The sequence below is a fragment of the Anopheles maculipalpis genome, chromosome X (assembly GCF_943734695.1).
Source record: "Anopheles maculipalpis chromosome X, idAnoMacuDA_375_x, whole genome shotgun sequence".
Taxonomy (NCBI): Eukaryota; Metazoa; Arthropoda; class Insecta; order Diptera; family Culicidae; genus Anopheles; species Anopheles maculipalpis.
This window is the reverse complement of record NC_064870.1, coordinates 2,049,216-2,076,939: the sequence shown is the minus strand read 5'-3', so window position 1 is coordinate 2,076,939 and position 27,724 is coordinate 2,049,216. Positions and strand designations below refer to the sequence as shown.

Genomic DNA, 27,724 nt, shown 5'->3' with positions numbered 1-27,724 from the left:
AAAACTTTACGGCGCACTAATCTGCCGCGTTTTTGCGTCCCAGGCCGACGGGCGCTGCTTTTGCAAACATTTTCAGGTTCAGGCTTTGATTGGCTAAGGTATGGGAACAGAACAAGAACGCTGCCGAAAGGTAAAAATGGCGAAAGAAAAAATGGCAAATCTTTCCTTTTGCTTGAGCAATCTATGGTGATGACAGAGCAGACAATGCTGTGATCCGGCCGGTTGAGCGAAGGCGAATAGCTGCCAAAAACTACTGCTCATCGCCCCCGGGAGAGGGGGGGGGGGGGAGTGAGGGAGCGGAAGCGGGCGCGGATCGGTGTAAATATACTAACGCAAAGCAAATAAAGGTGCGCTCTGAGCGCTAGAGCCGGCGAAATGACACTAAAGGTAGATGGTCGCCGTGTGCCGGTGTGCGTTTGATGAGTTTCTTAAGTCCCCATCGCCAACGGCGAGTGGACGGGCGTAGACAGTTTGGGGAGAAAGGATGCGAGGGAGGAAGAGGAGAAGGTGGAGAAGGAGAGAAAGAGAGGGAGAGGGTGTTGTATGGGGATGTGGGAGGAAGATACAAAAACCCGTGCTCACGACCAGCGCAAGCGGGTTCGGATTGGATTTTTGGCGGAAAACTCATCTTTTTGGTGCTTTTTTACGATTATTGTGTATAAATAGAACATAATTTTCGCACGCTTCATCCTACCGCCCCGCACTGGTGCCGTCAGCGTGAGCCAGCACACACCAGCACAACCGGTAGCCTCGTCGCGAACGGAGCAAATTATTCGTACCCCTCGGGGGCATCCACTAGAGGACCCTTACGGTGTAGAGCAGACAGTAAAGGAAGTAGTAAACAGGCGTGGGAAAAACGTATATCAGTGACGAGGAGGGTACGCATCAGTGTGAGGGAGGAGTAGAGGGAAGATCCCAAAACAAAAAAAAAAGAACAACAAAACAGAAAAGTAAAACCACCAGCGAAGCCAGCGTTCGTGCGGTTGATGTCGCAGCGCATATTATGCAGGCAGGAGCAGGCCGACGATGATGGTGACGATGATGGCTGATGGCTTATGTGACCGGTCGTGAGCACTCGCTCACATGATGTACCGCCAACGGGATATTGAAGCTGGAAACTGACAACGGATCGCGCGCAGGGCGCATAAAAATAAATGGATAAACACAAAAGAAAACACCAACTGAAGCTGGTTTGGCCGATGGTTAAGAGATGAAAGTGGAGAAATAAAAAGAGCAAAGCACAAAAGAACCATATACCTGGACGAACAATAGGAATAAAAAAAAGCACAAGAACAGGACATGAAAAAAAATGTCGACCTACTCATGTGGCTCTATATAAGCACGTGAGTAAATTGGTAATAAGTGGGGCTTGCTTGCTTGCTTGCGTGTGTGTGTTCTTTTCATAAGCGATAATCAACTTGTGAGGCACTTCAGTGGTTTATGTGACGACTGAGAAAAAAAAAAAACTGAAGGAAGACTATGAAGCGCGTGTCCGTCCGTTACAGATAAAAACAAACCTTAAGCATCAACTGTGCACACACACACACACACACACACACACACACACACACACACACACACACACACACACACACACACACACACACACACACACACACACACACACACACACACACACACACACACACACACAAATGCACAGAGCGTAATACTTAATCGTTGGATTTTTCTTGCTTCATTTTGTGCGAGCAAAACAGCGAAATAAACAACATAAAACTGCACCTGAAAGTATGCACCGAGTAGAACAAAATGGTTCTTTGTATGGCTTTGTAATACAATGTGCTTTTATTTTATGAACATGCCGGCCATTGAATGGGCTTAGTACTCACTACAGGGAGAATGGTCTGGATTGGACTTAAAAAACCAGTCCTGTCGTGTGAAGACCGGCATCATATAAAAGTTCAGCCTCTCAGAACAATTATATTTAAAAAAAACTCTAGAACGCAACACTCACGTAATTTTCGCGCGAGGTAATATAAATTTGAGATCAGTGCATACTATACGATACCGACAGTAAGTGTCGTATGATATCGCTACAATTTTCACTTTTACCGGGGCAAAACAGTGAATTATAGATGTGTAAGTAACAAATGAGAGCCAAAATGCTTCAAGCTGAAGGCTCACCTGTGCAAATAGGGGCGAGGCGTATGGGGTGTCCCTGTGCCCCACAAAGAGATACAAGCGGCGACGATGCTACGATATTCGAGCAATGCGTACATGTTTCATATTCAAAGTATGATAATAGGCGTTCTCATCGAGTACTGGGCGTCTCCATGGGTACCGGGCGTCTCCATTAGTAAGCTTGATGTGTGCTTTCCGTTTTTATTTATGTATGATGCAGCATTTTTGTTGTTGCTATTCTCGTTTTGTTCGCTTGCTCGATGAAAAATACGTGATCTAACCTTCCGAGTAAAATGAATAGTTGAGAATTGGTTAATCTTTATTCTGTCTGTTTGAAGGTGAATAACTGCACCACTATTATCGGGTTTCACTCGGTATACTTAAGACAATGCCTAATTGATATGCATGTTTGACGATATTGAAAAAGAATCGAAAAAAAACATGTTTATGCAGAATATCAAAGATGAAACAATAACACAAGCTGCATACAAAATCCGTGTGTCTCCGATATGCTGGGTAGGAAGTAATCGAGAATCAACAACACCAGCTGGAAGTAGCGACCAATGATCGCAAAGGCGAACTCCTGGACCGTTACCTTGTCGTACAGTAGAGCCAGAAAGGAGCACACTGGTTGCACGACCGTACGAAATGGAAGCAGCGCGTTTTGCGCAAAAATCGTTCGGAAGAATCATGGAAGTTTGGTTGTGGAGAGTATCAACAATCATTCAACGAAGCAGTCGACAATTCAGAGTCGTTTTGCTGTTGCTAGAAGTAGTAGAAAACCATGACTAAAAACGACTTCTTGAGGGATTAAGGGATTCTTGGAAATTCGTTGAAAACATCAGGGAAAAAGAGCTTGTAATAAGAAGCCTTCAAGTTTTTCTTACACCAACAAAAAAAAAAAATGCATGAACAGAGGAAAAAGGTCAGGATGGGGATTTTTTTGTTCCCGAATGGTTTTGTAATTAATACTGGATCAGGATAAAAATGCCAGCATGCTTGGTAAAATGACCACCGAGACATTTCCATTAGACAAACCCGAAATGTTGAAAGGCTCGTCAAAAGCCGATCCGTTTCCGTTCCGTTTGAAGCCTCTCTGCTGAATGTGTCAGTAATCTATATGGTTGTGCCACCGGACATTGCATGTAAACAAATGTCGCAGCATGGCTTAGCATTGCACATTGTCAACTGATAAGAGTAGAAATCATTCCATGTTAGGAAGATTTTACCACCAGAAAAAAGCACGAGTTAGTAGCAACTTTGGTAGAATTTCGTATCCAAAGTTTCCTTCAAAGTGCCCATTGTGCCACTTGGAAGGACAGTAAGGATGTGGAATGTGCATCCGTCCAAATCGCATGGCGACAGGGACGCCAAGGATCCCGCATGCATTCCCTTTGCTGCAGGATTGAATTACGGATTTGTAAACAGTTGCCTGCATATGGGTGCATTAGTTTTGTTTTTCCCGTCGGAAAGATTACACACGAAACTGTTTGTTCGGACTAACGATCCGGACTGGCTGTGTACAAAGCAAAGCGGGGTTTTCGTGCTATTCGCTGCAAATGGTAAAGTAAAACCGAATGCTGCTTGTGCAAAAATTTCAGCTTTCACATTCCTTCTAGCTTATATGCTAGATAAACGGTAGACATTTTCTTTTCCCTCAATTGAAGTGCAACTTATTCTGGGTGAGCTCGGCTGTGGAAGATTTGTGCCACAACACAGCACACTGCTATCGGGAGGCAACTGCATCGATAATGTGCCAAACATCGTTTAATTGCTTCAAACAATATCATAAAAAAATGCTTCAATAAACATGCATAAACATTTACCGACGTGTTTTTGAAGCAGCTGCACCAAAAACCGAAACAAAATGGACTACGATAAAAACTGCGCGAGCCACACTCGATCAAAAAGCGTACGAAAACGGTCAACGGAGTTAAAATGCCCCAGACTCTGCTGCTGTCCTTCATTCGTTCATTTAATTCTGATGAATAAATTGTCGATGAAAGGTAATTCGTTTGTCAAGCAGACCAGAAAATGCGTCTGATGAGGAGGTGCCAGCCATTATTTATCCAGGACATCGAATGAGTAGTAAGTGCCACTTGAACATTATCGAAATGAACAATGAGCCCTAGCGATGCTGAATCAATAAAGTTGCTTTTCGTAAGCAACAGGCCGCATAACTATACATTTGGCAAGCTTTCCATCCACTTCTAAGTTTGAAATCACTTGGAGGAATGATTCGAATAGAGAGTAGAATATTGCAAGCCTGTTGTAGAACTTTCTAACATACTTTTGCATTCATTGAGGGGGGCGTGGACATGGTCAGCCAGGAAACTCGGTCTAGGAAGGTCTAGGACTCCGAACAGGTTTGACTCCACTTGATCCAGCCAACGACCTCGCTGTAGGCGCCTCTACGCCTAGTAGCGAACACCTTCCTGGTGGGACATGAGACCGGGATCCTCATCACGTGGCCCAGCCATCGTATCCTACCGGGTTTTGACTACTGTCAGGATATCAGCAACGGCCAAACAACCTCCGCCAGCATAGCCCAGGACTCGTACCCGTGCATTTCGCGCATTGTTGGAGTCTTCTGGATTGCAGGAGTTTGTGGAGTCAGTAGTAGGTTCGATTCCCCTAAATAATGCTGCTTTGAATTTCGCTGCTTGCGTTGTTGTCCGAAAGTACGATCGTACCAAGGTAATAGAACTCTGCTCCCACCTCAAGACAGTCACATCCAGCTGATACTCTGACAAGGAGGTATATTCTCTTCCCTTAGTTTCCTTTCTTGTTTCTCGTATATTGTTGCTAGCAGAAACTATTAAGTTAAACCTTGAAGATACTTTTATGTTGTGCCTTAAAGGCAGACGTTTGTAGTAATAATAATCCGTAATTTACCAACATCCTGTAGTTAGGTAGTTCGCTCCATAATTTTTTTTGCTTATCCATGTGACTTGCCTTGAGTTATAGATAACCGTAAGCAGTTATATTCTTCAATAGAAGAAAATAAACTGAATAAGAATTTAATAACGCATTGGGTTTTTGGGCGTAGCATCCTAAACCAAACCCCTTCAACTACTCGAGCAGCTTTGTAATTGTACGAGCTAAAGTAGGGTGTATCAAATGAGCAAACACCTCTTCACCTTCGGATTGATCATTTTGTACCCTCGCCTATTTGCCTCCTCTCCTTCTCTCTTCTCCCCCAGCTCGTCTAGTGCATATTTGCCTGTAAGACCTCGGGCGGATTGCTCCCATTGAACCACCATCGAAGAAACAAATCGAGTCAAATCACCGACGCGTTAGAGGAGGAATAGGAAAATTAACATTCTTTAGGGTTGGCTTCGGAAGGCGGTATCCTTTTTTTTTTTTTTTTTCTTATTTTGGTCGTTGTTTGTTGCCCAAGGCAACCCATCCAACAGGTCGTAAGCGATGGAATGGAAACGGGTTGCGAAATAGAAACGGACACCAGCTTCACCCTGTATCACACCTTTCATCACACCGCACCTTAATGCAAACAACATGCAGGGCCAGAAAATCAGATGAAAATCAGACACTCACACACACACGTGTGTGTCACATTTTGCCTGTGTTGCAATGAGGGGGTATGCTTCCTAGCCGAAGTTTTGCCCCGATTGTGCCGAGCGGTTTGTGCCATGCCATGTGTTGCATATTTCATGAGACTGTACCAGGAAGAAGAACGGTGCCGACAAGCAACACGCCGAGGTGACGCATTGAAAGTGATCCTTTTCAAGGGTTTTTCCTCCCGGTATTTTTTTCTTATAGTCGGCTTCTACCCATTTGGGCCACCAGGGAACGTTTGGCTACTTTTAGCCTTTTATTAATACTTTTTTTTCTCTCTCTCTCTTTTGGTTGCGTATTTTATACGTTTTGAACAAGTGGTGAGTAATGTTGAAAAGCCAGGCTTGGCTGCAAACCACCGGTGTCGTGGCCGGCGTTGATATTTTCTTTAGTTTATGAAACAGCAAACGCAGGAAGGAATATTCTAGCAAAAGGTGAAACCCTAACCTAAGGGCACACAAACGCCTATTACACGGAAAAGCACTTCCGTTGATTTTTTTTTCTTCCTTCGCTTCCTTCCCGTGGATCGAAAAGTAACTCATTCTCTGCGCGCCATCGTGGAACGTTCACCCTCCAGCTAATATACTTAGCTCGCGTGGCATCGGGCACAATCACCGATAAGTCGCCCGATGGACACAAATCAACGGGATAAGCAGATAACTGGGCGCTGCGTCAGAATTTATGATCGCGTAGGTTGCAGCTGTGCCGATGGGTGACCGGGCGCCTCCATCGACCTGGGTAGCTTCAACGACCAGGCGCCTCCATCGTCGTTCGTACACTCTCAAGTGCGTTCTTACGCCAAGGTCAAAGCCTACCGGTAACGATGTGTTTCGGGGGAGAAGGACAAAAAAAAAGAAGCTTAACAATCAGCAGTAGAAGTCAATACTAGGCACGGCTTAGGAGGGCAGCAAATCCGTTCGACCAATCGTTGAACATCGTTTGCATTGAGAAGGGTTTAAACGTTCCGGGAATCGAAATTCGAGAAGGATTTTTTTGTGTGTTCATCTCGGAATATTGTGCTTCGTTAATGAGGTTCACGTTTTACGCAGTTTTTTTTTTCTTAGAAACTAATGAATAACGCCACTAAATCTATCACTTTGTCTGTTTTGCATCTGGCCGATTTGAATAATCCATTTTACGCTTTCTTCTGTTTTTTTTTTATTCAAATATTTTATTTGGAGCACCTGGTTTGATTATTGCTTTGCCTGCTTGTTGGTTTTGTTCTGATTGCCTTTAAAGTTTCCATTGTTTGATTTTTTCAGTTCTTTTCTTCTATCTTTTTGATAAAGTTTTAAACCACTTAAAAATGATGAAAGATATCTTTATTAGTACGAATTATTCTGCCTTTTCCTCTCATTTTTCTCTATTTGTGCGATGGCTAGCAATACGGGCAATTAGTAACATCATTCAACCTATATGTATTTAGGTAATGGGGAAAAACGAAGGAAACATTTCACCCTAACAAATCCATTTTTCCACCTATTTTATACCGCATCAATTCTGAGCCCTTTCACAACTCCCTTCCCCCCTCTTCCTGTACCCTTCCCAAACAGGGCATGAGATTTCCATTGTCAATCTGGGCCGTGTGCCTTCCCGGGATTGAATAAATGATCAGCTGACGCGGTTCAGTTCACCTTTCCCGGCCGTTGTGACGCTCAATTATTATCCGCTCAGCGGCTCGTTGACTTTGTTAGCGATTAATTATTTACGCTTCGGCTGACATATGAAGAATGGTACGTATTTGCTTCACCGGTTACCATTCGTTCACCGCTTTTTGGTGGGCTAAAGCCAAAAAGGAAATGTAGGAAAGCAAAAAAAAAAACAAAAAGACCAGAAAAACCATCGCTGCTAGAGTTAAGGGTGCTTATTCAGCGACAAACGAGCTTAACCGGAGGTTCCTTTTGTTACGTTTCTTTTCTTTGGAAACTCATTTAACACTGATTCCGCTCGCTGTTAAACAACTTCTTCCATTTCTTAGGCTCTGTTCTAGCATATCCTGATTGAAGCAATCTTAACTCACACTCAAACGCATCTGGGGTTCCTGCAAACACTCTTCTTCGTATCTCTTCCTTCGAACTTTTTCTATCTTTACGGTGCGCCATACTTTGTGGCCTCCCCGGCGGATGCGGATTCGCGGCCCCCGAATTTTTGTTGATGAAGAAGAATGCTGAGAAAACTTGATTTTCGTGCGAATTCAGCAACGGGTTACGAGTGGAACGGGACCCCGGGTCGGGTGCAAATTAAAATTAATCCTTCCGACAGGTGTCAAACTTTTGAACCGAAACCAAGCCTGAAGTACCTGACAGATACCTTACGCCAGTCAGGTTTTTTTTTCGGGTGAGAGTTAGAGTGAATGCGAGTGGATTAACTGGAAAGGTGTCAGTACCAAGCGAGCGAAAAAAAAATTGAGCATAGAGATCACAAAGCGACAGAAGTGAGCGCTAAAGTTTCGTATGTCCATCGTCACCTTCAGACACGTTTGCGTCGCTTTTGGGGCCGCATGCAAAACCTCTACAGAGATTCAAACACATGCTCATGTGCTCGCTCGCAGCGATTAGCAGGCTGAAAGCGTTCTAACACCACGAACGTGCCACAACGCTTGATAGCAATCCGGAGCTAGCTTGTTGTGAGTTTTTGTCTATCTTTTTATGGGGGCAATTTTGTTCGCCCTAACGAGTGTGTAAAATACTTCTGCACATTGGGCCAAATTCAAAGCCAAACTTGGTTTATAAATACAGGTATGTGATATGTTTCAATGCTTAAGTTGCAGCAAGCTGACCGTGATGAAACTTATTGGAGTATCAGAAGTCAAACTTGAAGTAATGAAAAATCAAATTTTTAAATTAAATTACCTTCAGATCTCTGTTCCACCAGAAGTTCTTAACCGATTTTGAAGCAAAATATAACATATACGACCTCGGTGAAATTTGAACGATTCGGACACTCTAATTTTGCACTGTACCCCGTCATGAGTGTCCCTCAACGGCTGTGCCAGCTTATGATATCTTGGGCCGCCTTGATGCCAATGAATAGGTGGTGCGTTGGGATCTGATGCTCTCGCCATTTCTGGAGGATCGGCCGTAGAGTAAATATTTGGTCGGTGGTCGTTTTAGGACCATCAAAAAATCGTATCGTGTCAAATCCTCAACTACGAGGGAACGTTCCGGATGCGATTTGAACCTCGCTCCTATCAATACTTATTCGTTTTGGTGTGTTGTATTTAACTTAAATGATTTTTTATAGTGCCACGGGTGATCCGATGACGGGGCAGCATCCTTTGAAGGTAGTTTATAAACTGCCCCTAAAAATAGAGGCAGATGTTTTGCACTCCAATCCAGTCCAGCCTTGATACAACGAGTTTGACTGCATTGACGTTGGGTTTGGGGTTGTTTGGTCGATTCAGGCTCGAGAATAGGCAAGTCTCGAGGATCTTGAATTGCCTATTATTACGTTGACCTCAACGAGCTTGGAATATCACTGCTGGAATGCGATGGAGAACACCGTACTTGTTTTAATATACTAAATGTTACTGTTTATTTATATTGTAGATTCGGTTAAGAAATAAAATATTAATATAAAGGATAAATTTTGATGCATCCTTTTCTTACCTTCAAGCGACGTACGTCGCATTTGCACAGCACGTAGGTGAAAAGCAAATTCAAAGCAATGTTTGCAAAATAAAATAAAATTTTGTTGTGTTCCTTCTTTTCTCCATTTTTTGTTTGTTTTGTTAAAAACAAAAACTAGAATGAAATTTTTTAGGCAACAAAAAAAAAAACCAAGACACTGGACGTTCAACACTCGGATGAGCGCGCGCTCGTGTGTCGCGTGGGAGAATTGTTTTTAGTCGGCATTGGCTAAATTTAACCACATGACTCTCAATCATCCAACGCTGCTGCTGCCGCTGTGTGGTTGCGGTGGGTCAGGGTGGTACGTCGGGCCGTATGGAAACTGCTGCGCTCGATTTCGACCGCTTAGGCGGCAACAACCGAACGCATAACCGTCCGCTGACGGCCAAAACGATGGTATTTCATTCACGACGTTCGAAAAATTGTTTATTCGTCAGCGAGAGTGTCGAGGACGGGCGCACGATATAAACACACCAGCGCAGCTCTTCACACTCCGTGCATTTTCTCATCATGAGAAAGGAAGAAGTATTTCTATTTCAAAATAGCAACAACGCCAACGAAACCGCTTTACTTCAAACCGCAACCACTGTCATTCGGACGTTCGGTTTGCTCTTGTGCAAAAGCTTGCACCATTGCACCCTCTCCTCACTTTATTCCTCTTTTCCTTTATCTCTTCCTTCCCTCGCCACATCCGCTCGAATGGCATGTAAACATTGTCACCCTTGGTTCACCTCGTGTCACACACACACCTCCTCATCAACTATTCTATCTCATCCGGAGGAATATCATCGGCAACGCTGAACTGATGGCGTTCACGGTGGTCAGTTTGCCATCTAGCGCATCATTTTTTCCCCCAACCTTATTCACGGGGATCAACTCACCTGCTGGATATAAACCAACGTACACGAAAGCGGGGAAAAATTAACTCTCACTTTCTACGTACAAAAGTCAAAAAAAAATGGGGCTTTTTTGCGCCTTACTTTAATTATCTTGTTTTTTCTTCCTCCTGTGCTTTTGTACTGTCGCTTTCGATCGTAGAAAATAAAAAAAAAGTGGAACGAAAGGGAAGGGCAACGAAGAGACGGGTATGCTGGATACATTTTCTTCCTTTTGCGCCCCGCTAGATACGGGGTAACGTATCTTTACGCTTTTGAGCATGTATTAATGGTCCACCTGCGAGGATGAAGGGAAATTTAGATTTTCAGAATAAATGAAAGAAGAAAAGAAGCAGTGTGTGTGTGTGTGTGTGTGTGTGTGTGTGTGTGTGAAAGAGGGAGGGAGGGAGAGAGAAAAACACATAAGGAAAAAGTTTTCTCTCGATTTAATCGATCTCTTAAATTAAGTGGAAAATGATGGGGAAAAAAGGAAGACCTCAAGAAAAATGGGCAAAGAAAGAGGAATTTTCCTTACCACTACACCCCAAGACGGTGTTACAGTTTGGAATGTGTGTGTGTGTGTTTTTTTTGTTGGTTTGTTATTATATTCTTACCCGGAAAGTAAAATGCGCCCCGGAAATGAATGAGCAAAGACGGCGATGGTAGAGGGTAAACCACGCAAGAAAAGAGGGACAGGAGACGGTATTTTCGGAGGGTGGTAAATTGTGGAGCATTGTAATTGAGTTGCCCGTTCGGGGTCGGGCATGAAATCAGGGTTCCGGTAATGAGAAAAGTCGATGCCAAGAACCATTTGGTGGAAAATATAATGTGGAAAACCGGCACAACCGGGCTGCAGCGGAACGGCGGAGAAAGTAGGGGGCAAAAGAAGATGGAAAAATAAGACGGAAGATCATTAAGCGCATTTGTGTGGAGTGATTTGAATAAAGCTTGTTTCTTTTTGGTGCTTTTAAAAAAATATTAAACGAACAATAAACAGCAACGGTGCCAAACAAATGTATTCGCAGACAATTTATAAGAATTGCGATTGTTCGGTATCATTCGCGTGCACTTTTTCTGCTTCTGTTGAGATGGCGTAACAGCGTGGGACTGGCAATGCATCTATAAATTAAATTAAATTTTCACTCACCGTTCGCACCAGTCCGGTCCAGCCAACGCCACATACTTTGACCAGCACGAACACAAATCACTTCGAACTAATAGCTGCTCGGACCGGTTGGGTTTCACACCAGCAGAGCACAAGGAATGTAATATACCGTCTCGGTAGCGTTCGGTACGACTGCGACTAGCATTTGGGCATACATTTCTAGCTAACTTTGCAGGTGCTCATTTTGTGCAGGCTTCAGGGAAAATGTATCCTCAACCCTCACCGTGCGGGGCGGTTCGAAACATAATACTAGATGTAAATGTGGGTGAATGGGTGGGTTTTGTCTAGCTTCTTGTGGTTCATTCACTCCAACAGCTGCTTGTTTAATGCTAAATTTAAGCATAAACAAATGTTTTTAATGTTCAACATATGATCTGTAATTATTAACTAGAAAATATAAGCACTTTCCAAGAAACATAATCATCAAATCTTCCATCTAAATTCTATCAATCGTTTTCCCTTAAAGAAATAGTTTGCTTTTCTAATTAGTTCGGCAAACAACAACAATAAAAATTTAGATTTCCTCTTGTGTCATTGTCGGGCCTCTTTTGAATTATTTTCTCTTAGGTTGGCTTATTTTTTAGATTTCTTCTTCTGATTCTACTTCAATCTCCTCGTGTAAGTGATCTTAAACAATAATTTATAAACATGGAATTTACGATCATTTAAAAGTATAAGAAAATTCCTCCAATTTTAAGCTTTTACTGACATCTCTTTGCCAAGGTTCTAGATAAGTATGTTTATTGCAAAATTATGACAATTTAAGCATTCTTATTCAAATCAATAAAGGCTCGAATTCACTCACAAAATAATTAGACTTATGGCCAACCCTATCCGACAGCTGTCACCAGTGCACACGTGCACAACAAACAAGAATTTTCTATCTTGCGGGCTGCCCACCAAGGCGGTGAAATTTCCCTTCAATATAGTTTGCTAAAGTTCGTGGCAACATACACTGCCAGAGGATGCCATTGTGCATAACCACCCTCGCTGGGAAAGATAGTTCTAGTTGTTGCTGCCCTTTTAAAACTTTCAAGTGGAGCGTCATCAAATTGGTACCGAAAAACTGCACAAATGCCTGAACATGTTGTTATTGGTAACACAGTTTATACAGCGGGCGTCGGGTATGTGGGTTGCGTCTGGAAAGTAAAACGGGGACTATTTATTCTTTGCCTACATTCCTGCTCACCCTAACCCTTATGCACGTTGTGCAAGTTTTTACAGGAATTTTCCTGATTTAAAATTTAAACGAATCAAATTACGTTTTCCTTACTTTCGGAAAAAAGTTGTTTGTGTGAGCTTATTTTTCTTCTAAGAGCTTGCGCTTTTTAACTCGCTCACATAAAACGTAATATCACCCTGTGGAGATATCAATAGGTGAAGGAAAAACGCACCGTAAAGTAAACCTTTCCTCGAACTTTACCATGAGCGCCATTGCGATTTGCCTGGAAATGAGCACATCCGCTTAATAATGAGCTTTTATAGTTCTTTGTATTTTCATCGCTACCGTATAGTATAGTACTTGTGATTCATTTTGAAATAGCGTTTACTTCAAACTGCAAAGCATCGAACGCGGATTGTTGAATATTCTGAAATAAAATTCCTTCCCAATATTCAAAAGCGATGTGCTTGAATAAGAAACCCCTCATACACAAGTACAAGTACGAGCCACTGTTCCAGCGCCTCTTCGGGTTCCAGTTTCATTCGGCGAACGACCGAAATTCATTTACTGTTCCGCACAAACTTCCGAGCGTGTCATAAAAAGGTCTCATTGGTCGGGGTGTCGATCAATACGGTTGATTGGTAAATCCATTAACAGTAGAATCGATGGGAAAGGACACAGACATCCAGAGCGACACGAATAATCGCTTCTATCCATTTCCTGGTTTAATTGTAGATGGCACGTCAAACAAGAATTCATTTGACAAGAGTGCTTTATTTTCATCTAATCTCTTATCTGTTGCGTCTAGCGTAAAGTTCTTTTAACAACATCTTTTTCAAAGTTAAATGGTAGTTTTATCTGAGCGTTATTTTTTTCTTGCAGCTATCCACGCAGAAGAATCCGATCTTGAAAGGGTGAGCCCTACTTTGTTTCATTTGTTTTTACTTCAGCAATCATGAGTGACAGTTCCAAAAGCAATGTTTACCTTCTGTCAGACATGTTGCTAGTGTTGAACTGTGCCTTGAGCGGTGGGTCGAGAGTTGAGGTTTTAATACTTTTATCCTCATTAGCAGTGTAAATCTAGCTCGCCTTAATCGGACGCTTTAAGTGTCACTTTAAAACCGGAGCCTTCAAAACATATGTGACAGCCGGGGAAGAGACTGCACTCAATCACATTTATTGTCTAAACGAGTGATTTATGTAGCTGCATCTCGAGTGTGGCCTTTTAAGTACAAAAGAAAGCAATCCATACGCTGACACGTAATTAAAACGCCACAGTAAAGCCGTTGCCCGTGCTGTGTGTGACGTCGGCTTAGCAATGGCGGGTGTTTGGCCCGAGCCTGTCATCGACGCGCAACTCGAACCGAACAAAGCAAACAAATGCTCCGGCCCCAAAGCCCGCAAGGATAACAGTACACAGTCAGTAAGCGGAGCAATACAACAATCAAAAACAACCCACGACAGCCAGATGTGAGTGGGTATTTTGTTTATCCGCGCTGTCGTACGAGCAGTGACGTCAGCCTTTGGTGGCGCGAACCAGTGCAAGTGGATTTTCTGGCCGAAACCTTGTAAACCTCGGCTGACGGACGGTTTGTGGCCGGATTTATTGTGGGAATAAATATTTGCCCCTTTGCTGCGCGATGGTACACGATCGAGCAGAGGCAGTGTCGCGGCTTGTTGATGCCGTCGCCGTCATCATCGCGAGCGTGCGCGCGCTTCTACCGCGGTTGAGTTCATTGCTTTATAAATAGACAATTAACGCGCAACTGTAAACGATCGTGGAACTCTCGCGTCACGGTTTCGCTTTCCCGCTTGCTGGCTGGATAATGGATCGTTCCCGGATGGCAGACGGACGGTTTGACGGTCCGAGCGGATGTCCGTTGCGGTGGAAGTGCGTGGGAGGGAGATGGGGAGATTTGAAAAGGAAACGCAAAACACAACTCGCGCACATCGGGTTGTTTGTTGCCCTGTAACCGATGTTGAATTATTTGGAAAACAAAGTATTCGTCATAGGGCAGATTTATGGCGATGCGTACATGGGCGATACTGGTTTTTTCGCATCTCTCTGCTCTGCTTGCAACAACAGTAGGTGTTTGTTTCACGACTGAAAATAGAATGCTTGATATCATCGAACTCTATATTGAACTCTATAGGCTATAAAACAGGTTCGTCAGATGGGTGGCCTGAGTGATGGATGAAGTATCTCGGTCGGCGAATCCCAGACTCCCGCGAAGAAAAGGGGTTTTAAGTGAATCGAGGGGCTTTGGAAAGGAGGTTGCACAAAATGATGCGCGGTCCAAAGACGCATCCAACGGGCTGCTGCACGCCCCGATCGGACCAAAACCGAGTGAGTTATCGCCGATTTTCCACGGTACCATCCAGCGATCACTCACTCAGTTTTGGTCCGATCGAGGCGTGCAGACTCCACTTCCAGATCGAGCTCTTGCGATTGCGAACAATCTCAAAATTTCCCCGTCGCCCAGGAATTGGAGTGATCGGCTTGTGACCTTGGACCTGCTTGGTCTGAATCATTGCATGAAACACAGAGACACACGTGACGGAAAAACAAAATTTTGAACTTTCACCCTCCCCTAGTTGTAAACAGCGCAAGTGAGTCACTACGACGGTACGAAGCGATAGACTGCCATCTTAGAGAGAAACTAAATGGCAAGCATTTATCGAAATGTTTTGGAATTTTGCAGCAAAAAAAAAAATTCCAAACAAACATAAAATTCGTTCTCACCTTCACCGATCATCATCAAGGTCATTCAGCTGGTGACCTTATCAATCCACCTACGCGTTAAGAATCCCAGTCGACGATCGTACAAGGTCAAGCCACGATCTCCACAGCTTCCAAATAGCGTCGTATCGTTGGGAAATATTTTCGTTCTTTTTCTCCCTCTCTCTCTCTTTCTCTCTCTCTCTCTCTCTCTCTGTCAATCGGGCACACACACACGCCTACTCTTTCACCTACCTCACCATATGGTAGGGTGTTTTATCCGCTTCGCACCGGAAAACCTTGAACCGTTAAATTGAGGTGAGCGTAATGCGAGGCAGCATAATTTATTGGGGGCATTTGGATTTTTTGTCTTTTCGTAGTCAACATTTGCTAGCTGTCTGCCTGAAGCGTCTCCTATACGTTACGGCCTGTTTCATTGGATATGTGTGTTTTGTGTGTAAGTGGAGTTTGGCTTTGCGCTGGGGACGGCCAAACGGAGAAGCTATAATAAACAAACAAACCCCTCCGGCGGTACGCCAAACGAGGAGGGGAGGGGTAGCAAAAAAAAAAAAAAAAGGGTAACAACTTTTGAGTTTTTGCTGTTTTGTGCTTTGCACCGTGGGAGCTTGGGAAGTTTTCACTTTTATTTGCAACCGACGCAATTTCTGGAGGAAAATCTTACCACTGATTCCTACGCTGCCAGCCAAAAACCCTCACCGCGGTAGCATAAAAATTCCCTCGAGCGAAGTACTTTGATCCCCTGTGCAACACTCGTAAGGTCGTGCCCCTTTAGCACACACGCACGCACACCCACGGAAGCAAAAAAGGCCCGATTTTTCCTGCATGCTTCGTGCTTGCTTCATACCTTCTTATTGTGTCCAGGGGGGTTTTTTTTTTATGGGTTGTCTTCACTGTTCACTCGTTTCGCTATCCCTCTGTAATATTGTTTTACGCAACTACGAAGACAAAAAACAAAATCAACAATAACAACACCAACAACTTTTGGGAAGGGGAAACGAGGGAAAGGTTTGGGCGGGAAAATTCGTGCGGAAAGAAAGTGTCAGTGAAGCAATGTTAAAGCCATGAAACGGGCTAAGCAATGGTGTAAAAACGGATTTTTCTTCCCCACACTCCCTGTCTCTCCCTCCCTCTCACTCTTTCACTTTCTTTCTCTCTCTTCTCCCCTGCCCTCATACTTCATTCTTTGCTTAAAGTCGGTTAGGGTTGATGCTTACTATGCGGGAGTCGTGAACGCTTGCTGTAACACTTTATTGAAGTGTTGTCCGCTGTTTTTCCTTCAAATCTTTATCTCTCTCTCTCTTTCTCTCTCTTTTTATCGGCAGCACCGTTTGCGCGGTCTGTTACGTTGCGATTGGTTTTGCTTGCCCCATCGCACGAAAGTTTTTGCTTCCTTTGCAATTCGTTCTTCTGCATCGCTTGACGGCAAGCTTGGCAGCGAACAACCATCAAGCCCTTGGTTCAATTACTGTGCTTTTTCTTCGCCCGTTTTCATTGTGCACAGAGCACTAGCAGACGCATCTCGCATCGCGTCTTCCCGGTACGGTTTTTATGTCCCTTTTGGCTTCGTTTTTTTTTCAACCGCCACAAATGAATATCCTCTGATATTATTGCACTTGGAGGATGGCACTAAAAGGTTCGGTAGAACTAGCTAGAAGAAAAAAAAAACCTGGACGAGGGACACGGAGAGCGGGACAAATAATTTTCTTTCCCAGCTCATCTTTCCCCTCTAGCTTTGGTTTGCGTTGCTTGAAATGAACCATTCACGCATAACAAAGTGCATTTCAACGAGCAAACAAACGCGTGGAGAATGTTTGCGCTTCGCGTAATCGTTGGAACACAAATGAAACACTGAACGCTAAATAAACGATACACACTTAATCCTCCTAGCGTTTGGGATCGTTTTGTCTTAGCCGCTGCAGATTTACTATTGTAGCTGTTGGTAGAGTAGAAAATGAGAGTGAAAGAAGGTATCAAAAAGCACGGATTTATATTGAAAAACAAAAACGCCAATCAAAAGGAAAAGTAAATGTTCGGGGAAGGACAAAAGAAACGCCGAAACACCACTTGTGGTCTATGCTAATAAAACGTAATTGATGTCTGGTATGTCCATCAGACAAACACCACTTTTCGTGCAAAATTGAAAATGGAACGAGCGAAAGGATAAGTAGCCGGGCAGAGCAGAAACCTTATTTTTCTACAATATTTGCATACTTTTAGGGGTTTGGGTCGTGCTGCTTAATTACCACACTAATGTGTATTTTCCATCGAACGAATTTTATTCTCCATTTTTGCTGCCTATCATTTGCGATCGAAAGAAAGGGGGGTTTTTTTTTTGATCACTAATAAAATAATTTTATGCTTCCAAGTAGTGGCCGAAAATGAGCGAAAGCTTTAGTGAATTACGAGCGAAAACGATTTTCAAATCAATTTTGGAAATCTTTTTCAAAGAAACACCTTGCATACCGACCTGGACGATGCTGGTTGTGGGAGTTTCTCTCTAACCTGAAACATTTCCCCCATGGTTTACATGTGCGCTACACGCTTTTCAATTAGAGGTTTGTCTTTTCTTTCTTCGCTATGTCTTGGGTGTGGTAGCAATGACATTGGACCAGAGTTTGCCAGAGGTTAAGAACCGGATTGAATTTTTTTTTTATCTTCGAGATTATCGTGATTAAATTGTTGTTCCCTCACATTGTGAAGCATGATTGGTTGGGAAGAAAATTTTTGGCATACGGTGCAGATATTGCAGAACAAATGCCAAGATAAACGGATAATGCGTGTTGGATTATTATTTTTAAAGGATGTGGAAAAATGGAAAAATAGCGAGGTTTATTTTAAAAAAAATCAGGCCTTTTAGCAATAGCTACAGTTCAGCCAAGGAGGCAAACTAAATGGCAAGACGAACCCTCTCGGCGTTCAAAGTTCAAAAGAAGCAGAAGGAGATGAAAGAGAAACATGTTGAAGAGATGCCTAAGAGGCACGAGAAGAAGGAGATAACAATGATAATTTGATTCGCTAGACGACAGCTGACAAAACTTCCTATCAACTATCAAATCCTACCAAATCACGACCGTTAAATGAACTGTTAATGCATTTACCATTCTGTTTTTGATGTTTCGATAGAATATGAGAACTGCAGGCCATCTTGACTATGCAGAATCGAGCACTAACCAGTGTACCCCTTGGGTGGAGTAGATTTCCAGTGTTTGCAGTTAATCTAGAGTCGCTAAGCCGGTTTTTATCCGGACCGTCTCTCCCGTAGTGAGGTACTGGCAAGTCTAGTGAGCCATCTGATGGCCGGCGTGACCTTGGAGGTCGTTCAAGTCAATAAGAAGCTGAAGTTAGGCATGTAAATCGTCTTCCTGTGACACGCTTGCAACAGGCAAATTGGTTCTCCTATCACTCATATCTGGCATCTCTTCCGGCAGTTGGCATTTGTGAAGAAAACAACCTCGAAGAAAGAGTCATAATCTACAGACAAAGAAGGAAACAGAGTCACGTTTGTGCAAGTCACAATCTAGGGGGGAGACATCTGTAATCTTCATTTATCGATAGAGGCTTTAAGCTTCTAAAACTACAATCACCTCTCCGCTGGGGGTGCAATTAAAGATCCCTAATCTACTAACACCCCCAGCATGAAATGCTTCTGTTGCTTTGATCCGATAATGCCTCACAAGATACGTCATCCACATTGTTTGCAATAATAATTCTATGATGGATAGAGAAATACTTGAACGTTAAACGTCAAATCGACCCGTCATCCCTATTATGCGTTCAGCTTATCAGTCAGTATGCTAGATCAGAAGTTTATTTAAAAAACTTCAAAATAAATAAACGTTACTCAAGATATTAAGTAGGGCCAATGAAGAAATATCTTTATTTACTCTCTTCCAAAGAATCTTTGAGGCATGCAGGCAGGAATGATGAATCGTAATCGACTTACGAAAAACGAACACTTTCAATTTGATAGAGCTATAATTACAAACAGAACATTGCTTAATGAGTAAAGTTTTTCAAACTAGCATAAACCAAACAATAATTTTGTAGTAAAGCATTTCGCTACACACCTACCGGAGTAGGTCAGTTAGTCCCGGTGTATTTCCCAGACAGCACACTTTCGCGTAGCGTAAAATGTTGTCTTCCCCCGCCTCACTGCTCATTCCCTGCACCTAATTAATGTCACCTTGCCTCTCTTCCACCCTTCTCCGTGGTTACTTCGTTCTGGTCCTGTATCAAACCCGAAAGTAGTGAAGAAAGTCGCCCTTTCGATGCTGCTCGGTTTCGGTGCGTTTGGCCCTGACCCCATCCCAAAAACAACCGAACGAGTTTTGCTTTCGTGAACGCTGGACCTGGACGGCTTGTGCACCACACTCGGTGCTACACCGCTTGCGGGTGCGATGAGCTAGAGAGTGCTATTTTCAGCGCTCCGGTGAGACCCTCAGACATTACGTAAACAAGCAACCATCGCCATCGGCACCAACCCCGTGTTTGGAGGTCGATTTCAACCCGCGCTAAATATTTCACCTCAAACAAATCCATCTGATGCAACCGGGAGGTTTGAGCTGTGCGTTTTTGTGTTCCATTGTAGGCTGATCTTGTTGTGTTGTTTGCGGTTGCTGTATCGCAACAGAGTCTCACATCATACCGGCTACTTGACGACACGTTTGCGTCACGTACAGTCCAACGGTGCGTTGCAAACTTTCAATCGAGGCTGATTGTTGCAGCGACATTATCGCCATGCCATGCCGTGACGGATATTGCGTTCGGTGCTCTAGTATCTGGCTTTTCCCCCGATTGCTATTGATTTACAATTTTAATCCAATAGTTACCATGACTAGCGCAAACCGCTGCGGGTCAAGGTTATGTCGGAGATGTGGGAAAGCTAAACCACGTTCCCTTTTTCTTTTTATTGGACGATTTATTGAACCACGAAACTGAGCAGCGAGGGTCCCAAACCCTCACAATCTTAGATTAATTGCTGCTAGGGCGAAATAGTACATTCCAGAGAAAATATGCTCCAGCAAAGCGGTGCACGTGAAGAGCGAATGTTGCGTTGTTTCGAATCTGCTTCATATTTATGCTCATCGTTTTCGTCTTCCCTACTCTTCCCTTGGCTTTAGAAGACATAGAAGCCCCAAGAAGCCTTACAGAGAACGGGAGCATCCTTGTGCTCCGTACACTCTCACCAGTTCCGACGATTTTGGACCGTTCCTTCGGTTCCGACGACTCCGACAATTCCGAGCAGTTCCGACGATTCCCATGATTTTGCTGCACCCTGCCAGGTTCAAATGCGTAATTTATGTTATCGATGATCGTTACATTAAACAAAAAAAAAAAACCTTCCAAGATAGATTAGATTATGAACGCATTTTGATGAATCACCCAGTTACGGTGATTGTAGATTATGAGCAAAACACTACTTAATCACACACATTAAACACACTTCATTTTACGGCATGCGCTGTAAAGATACGAAAATATATGATGATACGGTGGTTGTAAACCATCGCATCTTACGAATGTCATTAGCAAAGATTTGTATCTTTATTGCCGCTGATTGTTTTATGGTTGCGCTGTAAAGGTTGCGCGATTATCGATGCAAAGTAACAACTTGATAGGCATTACACGGGTACGATAAGTTAAATCAGCTTGTAGAAAGTTCCGTTTACACTGAACTATAAAAGCATACTCATTACGGTGGACGAATTTCATAGTGTCAGTGCGGTAGTAAACACGTAACGCGTTTCACGAATATTGTTAGATTTGGCAGCAACTCCTTCAAAATGGTGCTTCTTGAAGGGCAATGGAAATCGTTCATCTTCAACCTTCTTCTGTTTGTGGTGGTTATGATTGTGGGCAGCTATGAAACGTCTGCCGCGATTGATGACTGTCCACTGCCCCGGTGCGTTACGTACGCCGAAATCAACACATACTGGGCAGATCCGAATCCGGCATTCTTCCTACAGTGTCGCCCCCAGCCGAACGGTACCTGGGCACCGCAACGGATGGCGTGTGGGCCTGGTACGTTGTTCAGCTTCAAGCATCAGGTGTGCGTGCTGGAAGGCAACTGGAACGCGACATCTAACTGCACCGAGATACCTCCAGCATCCGAGTGTGGTGCGCCAAGCTGTGAGACGTACGATGAGATCAATACGCTGTGGGTGCATCCGCAGCGGGAAAAGTTTTATCAGTGTCGGCCTGCAAAGAGCGGAAAATGGGAACCGCAGGAGATGCTTTGTAGCGTTGGTACAGTGTTCAGCTTTTTCCACCAGGTGTGTGATTACGTATCGAAGTGGAAAGAACCATGCTGGCGTCCGTAGAACAATGGTAGAGGAAGAAGAGAGAGAGAGAGATGGAGGGAGAGAGAGAGAAAGAAAGAGAGAAATCTTTGTATGTTTAAAATATAATTTTTCAAAAAGAAAAAAATGAGATTTTGTAAGGTTTCTTCTCACGATCGAAATCTATGCTATGCACAAAACTCTGCCTTTTTATGACGGAACAAGACGCATCGAAATGACGGAGCTCAGCCCGATGTAAGGTTTCCTTTCACGGTCCGAAGAAGAAAATGTTTTCAAACCAATGTGAATTGTATGTCTTTCCCTGCAACGATCAAGCGCACACCCATTGACCCAGCGCAAGCAACTAATGCACGAGAAATTGGCCTGTCAATTTTTGCGCAACCTCCAGGCAACAAAACGCTTGTCGTGTAGCGCGTGAATGAGCACTATATATTACGGTTAACCCAATGGGTGAGCGGGTTGTGCTTTACTCTATAGCTGCCCGCTAGTGATAAACTACTGGGCGCCTCCATCACTGGGCGCCTCCATCACTGGGCGCCTCCATCACTGGGCGCCTCCATCACTGGGCGTCTCCATCACTGCTGCAGTGTCGTAAAAAACAAAAGATACACCAGAGGTGTTGTTAATGTAAAACGAAAAAAAAAAAAGAAACAGGAAAGCGAATTTGCGAAAAGAAACAAAATCGTAGCGTAACGATACGGGCAGCTGCTATGAATAAAATGTTAGAAGGTATAAATAATATCTTCGTTGAATAGGTTTGAATGCTCCAACGAAAGGTGCAAACGGATGAAGTTACACACGGAATACGACGAACAAGAGAGGAAGGGAGGAATGGGGGTTAGAGACGGTGTGCACGGTACGGAGTGGAAACATTGCTTTGGCCTTGTGAACGCAGTGTTGTCGGTGTGTCGTTTCTCGAGAAAAACGGGACGTCCGTACACGGGTTTTCGAACTGTTGGCGGTTTGCTGTTGCATTGCAAGTATGGATGAGATTTTGCTTCAATTGCACACGGTTTCATTTTAACCATGTCTGTCTGTGTGTGTGTGTGTGTGTGTGTGTGTGAGAGAGAGATAGAGTTAGACGGGGTTGCATACCCTTTCCCCTTTAGTGGTTGGTTACTAGCGCGTGTCCGTGACGCTAAATGGTGCTCTTGTATGGTGCGCTGAATGCAGAGTGAAAGGGCCGTGGTGTGGCCGGGTTGAAAAGAGGTTAGAGAAAAATTAAAACACAAAAAAAAAGTAAACCAGGGCAAGAAAGTGCATCCCACCCGCGGTGCGTTTTGTTTTTCACCGTCTTAGCACGTTTCGGCGAATATCAGCAGCGTAATAAAATATAGCCGAGAGCACCTTGGCTGCAGGGGAGCAAATGATTTCTATTATGAATTTTATTTCTGCCGATTTGGCATCGGTTCAGATGTTTGCGGCTACGAACCGTACTACGCCCCATCCACCGTGCACCTTTCTTTTTCTGCAGGCGGCGCGCGTGGACGGGAAGCAATGTGAGCGTATGTGTCCGCTACAAACCATTCCACCCGTTCGAGACGTTTTTCTTGAAAAATCGCTGGCAAGCTGGGGTTTAAGTTAGCTGGCGCAGTTAGCCCCATCCACCGGTCCATCGTCGTCCAGAAGAAACGCACACACACACACACAAACAAACTCACTCGCGGACAATCACATCGGTGGTGAATGTGGTAGGGAGCGGTAGCGGGATAGCTGGTGTGGTAGCATCAGAACAGCCATGGCTGCCACCTTTCTTCGCTGGGGCGTGATCAAATCACGATCAGTATTACGATAGAATCGTTCCAAGCAGGGTGCAAAATTTTACCCCTCCCTGACAGATCCGTTCGGTTGTTGTGTGGGACTGGTTCCGTTTTTGTTTTGTTTTGTTTTTGCTGATCAGTGTACGAGCATCACCTTTACGATTCCACACCCGCAGTGAGTGGAAAAGCAGCTTATGCTGAGTAGCAGATATTGAAGAGACCTTTACATCAGGTGTGTGATCGCGGTTGACGACGGATCATCTTGCTTTTGCTGAAGTGTGATTGTTACTGTTTAGTGCGTAGCTTTAGCAAAGAGAGAACTCTTTATTCGGTGTGCCGTTTAGGGTTTGCAAGGTTATCTGGTTACGGTAGGTAAAATGTTGGTAAAGCTCCATTGATATCTTGGAGTTGATGAATTCTGGCAGTGGCATACTGTGACAGTCAAGTGTAGTAGTCCAGGTAACTTCCATTTGTCCTTTGGTAAACCTTTAAGACTAATTGGAGGTAAACGTCTGGAGTGTATGTGCAAGCGTAGTGTCTTTAGTCAAGCCGATGCCATACTTCTAGGTCAACTATCAACCCTCATCGGCGAAACTCTCGGTGGACAGCTTCACCTTACGAAGTGCCCTTGCCTAAAAACGTTCACAAATCTTATCAGAAGCAGACGATACGTCTGCTTCTTGGTGACGTGTTTTAAGACATAGACACACGCAAGTCCTACTACCATCAATCTACCGATCCAAACACCCTGCGTGATGCATACTCACGGATTCAATGAAAATCTCGTACCCTATGCACACTTTCCTACACCGAGCGGGTTGGAATGTTGGACGTCCCTGGACAAAGCGTCCAAAAATAGTTGCTCGATGTTTGATTCCGTTTGCGAGGCAAGCACCAAAAACCCCACCCATCCCCCACCCATCATTGCATCGCCTACCCTACATTCGCAACCGAAATCCAACAAAAACTGTGCCCAGCAGTGCCAGCCAACGTTTGATTCGTAGTAACTGGGCGTGCGCAAAATGCTGTAATTTGTGCGCACCGCTAGTCACCTGTGCGGTATTTTGCATCACCGTTTTTCAGCGGCAGCAGCTAGGGCTGGGTTAGTTGGAAGGGTGGAAGAAGGTTAGTTGCCACATTAAAGTGGTTTGCGTTTCCTTTGTGTCTCGCGCGATAAGAGCGTGAGGCAACATTTAATGACACTAATTAGCTTCAAGCCAAGGTAGATTTGCATACAAAGAGGACTGTCAATATGGATGAGCTGGCTTGTTTGCAGTGCTTGCGATTTATTGCCAAGAGAGCACAAGGATGGCTCGAAGTCTCACCGACTTTGCTCAACTGGAAAATCGCGCAGAACGATCGTCGTTTGCTGCAGCGATTCTCAGCTTACATCACACTCACACACGGGGTTATGATTTATTACGCGCACAAACACACACACACACGCAAATAAATTTTTAAATTTGGAACCATGATGTCATCACCCCATCACACCACACTTCTGTCAGCTTTTGCCAACGGGAGGCAAACGAAATACCTTACTCGATCGCCAAGACAATCACGGAGATGGTGCCAACAGGAAGGATTGAAGTAAATCGATGCTCTTGCGTACCAGGCTTGTCTACCTGCCAGACCTCCACCTCCTCCTCCCGCTCCCCCCTCCTTTCATTGGAGAGAACGTTTCCAAATGGGCAGTAGCGCGCTGTCCGTACTGCACAGATATAAATATATCTCCTGCCGGCCGCACACCACACTATTCCACGGCCATTTTTAATGAAGCTGCCGTGGATGAAATGGGGGGGGGGGAGCGAGGGGGGAATGTTCGAGTGTTCCACGCCGTCGGTTAGGGTTTGGAAAGGATCGGATCGCTCGCTGACAGACGCTTATTCCCCTTCCATGTTTACCATAACCTTGGATCGAAACTCGCGCACACACACACACACACAGAGACTTGTGAGAGAATCCTGACCAGAGAAACAAGTTGGAGGGAAAGGCAGTAGAGAGGGCGTGTTTTTTGTAGGGTGCAGTGTTGATTTGGGATTGGAATGTGGGTGGGTGGTAGTTTTTGTGCATGTGTGTGTGCGCGCGCGTGTGTGTTGGGGGTCAGTTTGGTGCCTTGGTCGGATGATGGCGATCGACCGGTGCACTAGTTGGCAGTGAACGCTCCGGCGATAACGATCGTATCCTTCGACAGAACGGCTTAAGCTTTGCTGAAGTAGGTTTACTGAGTGAGTTTTGCGTACACACTCGTGCGCACACACACGCACACTCACTTACACAAGGTATCAATCAATCAATCCATTACGAGCAACATCGAACTTCAAACCTTCGGCACCACGGAACGAGCGCAGTGATTCGTTTTTCGGAGAAGAATTTTTGGCAGCATTTTTGGAGTCAAAAGTTCAACCTAGTGCGCGATTAAGGGCTTTGCTGACGCACAGGTAGCAGGTGTGAAAGGATATTAACAGTGGACTCGTTTGATTCGTTTTTTTTTTTGTGTGGATTGTGGCTGCAAATGCAAGAGCTTTGAGTGAATTCTGGATCTCAACCAGTGAAACCAGTGCGGGTCAACTACAATCATAATGTGTTTTTCTCCCTCGTTCCTGTAGGAAAAACGCGACACAAAAAAAAAAAACCGTAACCTCGGTCGAGTAGCCCAATATGGTCCGAACCGGACCGGACCTTTACATTCCCATTCTTTGGCGCATGTTAACCATGGATCACGATCTCCCTCGTACGTCTCGCTTTTTTTGGATGTGGCGTTTTATTTTTAGCCCGGACACTCTGTGCCCGGAATGCCGGAGTTTTCATTTTGCCCTCTCCTGCTGTGTAGGTGGACCATATCCCCCTCACGCTCACTCTCCTTCTGCAAACCCTGTCCTACACTTGTGCTTTTATCCTCAGACGAGGGACGTTTAGTAGCATTTCAAAACTGAATCTAGCATAGCTAGGCTAGGGGGTGGGCGCTGTTCTGCTCTTTCTCGTTTTTTCTGTGATATTTCATCGCCGGAGTGAGTCTTGTGTGTGTGTGTGTGCGGTACGGGAGAGTAACTTTTCAAATGTAGCTAAACGAATAGTGGTGCGAAATATTCTTTAATCGTAAGCGATTGCTCAGTGCGGGAGCATTACTCATCATAAGCTCATAATTCCACAGCCAAGCCAGCTTGAGGGCCACTTGTTGTTCACCACACACACACACCTACCGGTTGTACTAGATAGACAATAACGAATGGTACCCTTTGCTAGAACAGCCACTCTAAAAGGGCTTTTGTATCCGCCCTCTTTCGGGTTGTAATTGAGGTAGCAAAGGCGGCGGTTAAGCAGCAATGGGTGTTTGATTTTTTTTTGTTTTTCGTTCACACCTCGATTTCCTTTGGATACCTAATTTTGAATCAGTCTCGTGGCGTTGAGGTGTTTTAAAATAATGAACCAACGCCCGTTTATTCTGCATTATGAGGAGCAGCTTTTAGTTTCGCAAGTCCTCCACCCACGGTAGAGAGGCAAAACTCTCTCAACTCGTGGCTGAAGCCATCATGAACGTGTCAATTGCAGTGCTGATGCTTTTTTAAACACCGCACTCGGACCGAACCCTAAGCACGGCGCTCTGTGTGTGAGATTCTGCTCACGTGGTCCGCCACCTTCAGCACCGTACTGCCCCGTCTTTCAAGAACGCACTTGGTCGGTCGGAAGCTGGCAAACTATTGCAACACACGGCAACCATTGTCGTTGCTGCTGATTGCAATGGAAGAAACCCAAGAAAACGCTTTGCACCATCGAGCCAAGAAGCGACTAGCTCTAGCAGTGGTGCTGGCAGCATGCTCTGTCGAGTGGTGGTTGAAAAATAATTTAATGGAGCCCACTTCAATGGGTCGAAGTCACTCATCGCCACCGGAAGACGTAACCGGTGGAAATAAATGCTGTTTGAAGCTCATTTGAACGTGTGACCGTGTAATCAATTACACATCAAAACCATTCTGTGCCAAACGTGATATCTTCGCTTGGGATGGTTTCGCGTGCTTGTGTACGTCCCCAGCAAACACGCTTACTGCGAAGCGTACATCGTACAACATGCGATTGCATAGCTTAAGGCGCTCGAACCAGATTCACCCATGTTCGGTTTGTAACGGCCGATTTTTTCCCGCATTCGGCTATCGATGCGTTTGATGCTCGCACGGAAAAACTGATTGAGTGCATTGGTGCGTATTTTATTTCATGCTGTGGTATTTTTGCATTTGCGTAGAAAAAAAGAACACAAACTTCGATGGAAAGTAGCCAGAAAAAAATGGAACAATATTTGTGCAAGGCTAGCACTAGCGAGCATGCCACCGTGAACCGTTTCCCTGTCCGGGCAGTGATTGATTGATGATGCGTGCCAG

The 27,724-nt window shown here is 44.5% G+C and overlaps 2 protein-coding genes across 3 annotated transcripts in view; both read left to right on the top strand.

Annotated features, from left to right (window-relative positions):
* LOC126559422 (transmembrane protein 41 homolog) overlaps positions 1-27,724 on the top strand; it is a 452,775-nt gene that overhangs the window by 139,035 nt on the left and 286,016 nt on the right. The window contains exon 4 of one of the 2 annotated variants that reach the window (XM_050215596.1): positions 526-535. The exons of the other annotated variant lie outside the window; for it this stretch is intronic. The gene's annotated coding sequence lies outside the window, so the exon portion shown is untranslated. Of the gene's footprint in view, positions 1-525; positions 536-27,724 lie in introns of those variants that run through there. 2 annotated transcript variants of the gene reach the window in all.
* On the top strand, positions 21,073-21,609 carry LOC126556801 (uncharacterized). Its single transcript, XM_050212358.1, has one exon. The coding sequence runs from the start codon at positions 21,073-21,075 to the stop codon at positions 21,607-21,609; it is 537 nt and encodes a 178-aa protein (XP_050068315.1).

Bases quoted from the DNA above. Each gene is read 5' to 3' on its own strand.
- LOC126556801 (XM_050212358.1), top strand. From the start codon at position 21,073: ATGGTGCTTCTTGAAGGGCAATGGAAATCGTTCATCTTCAACCTTCTT.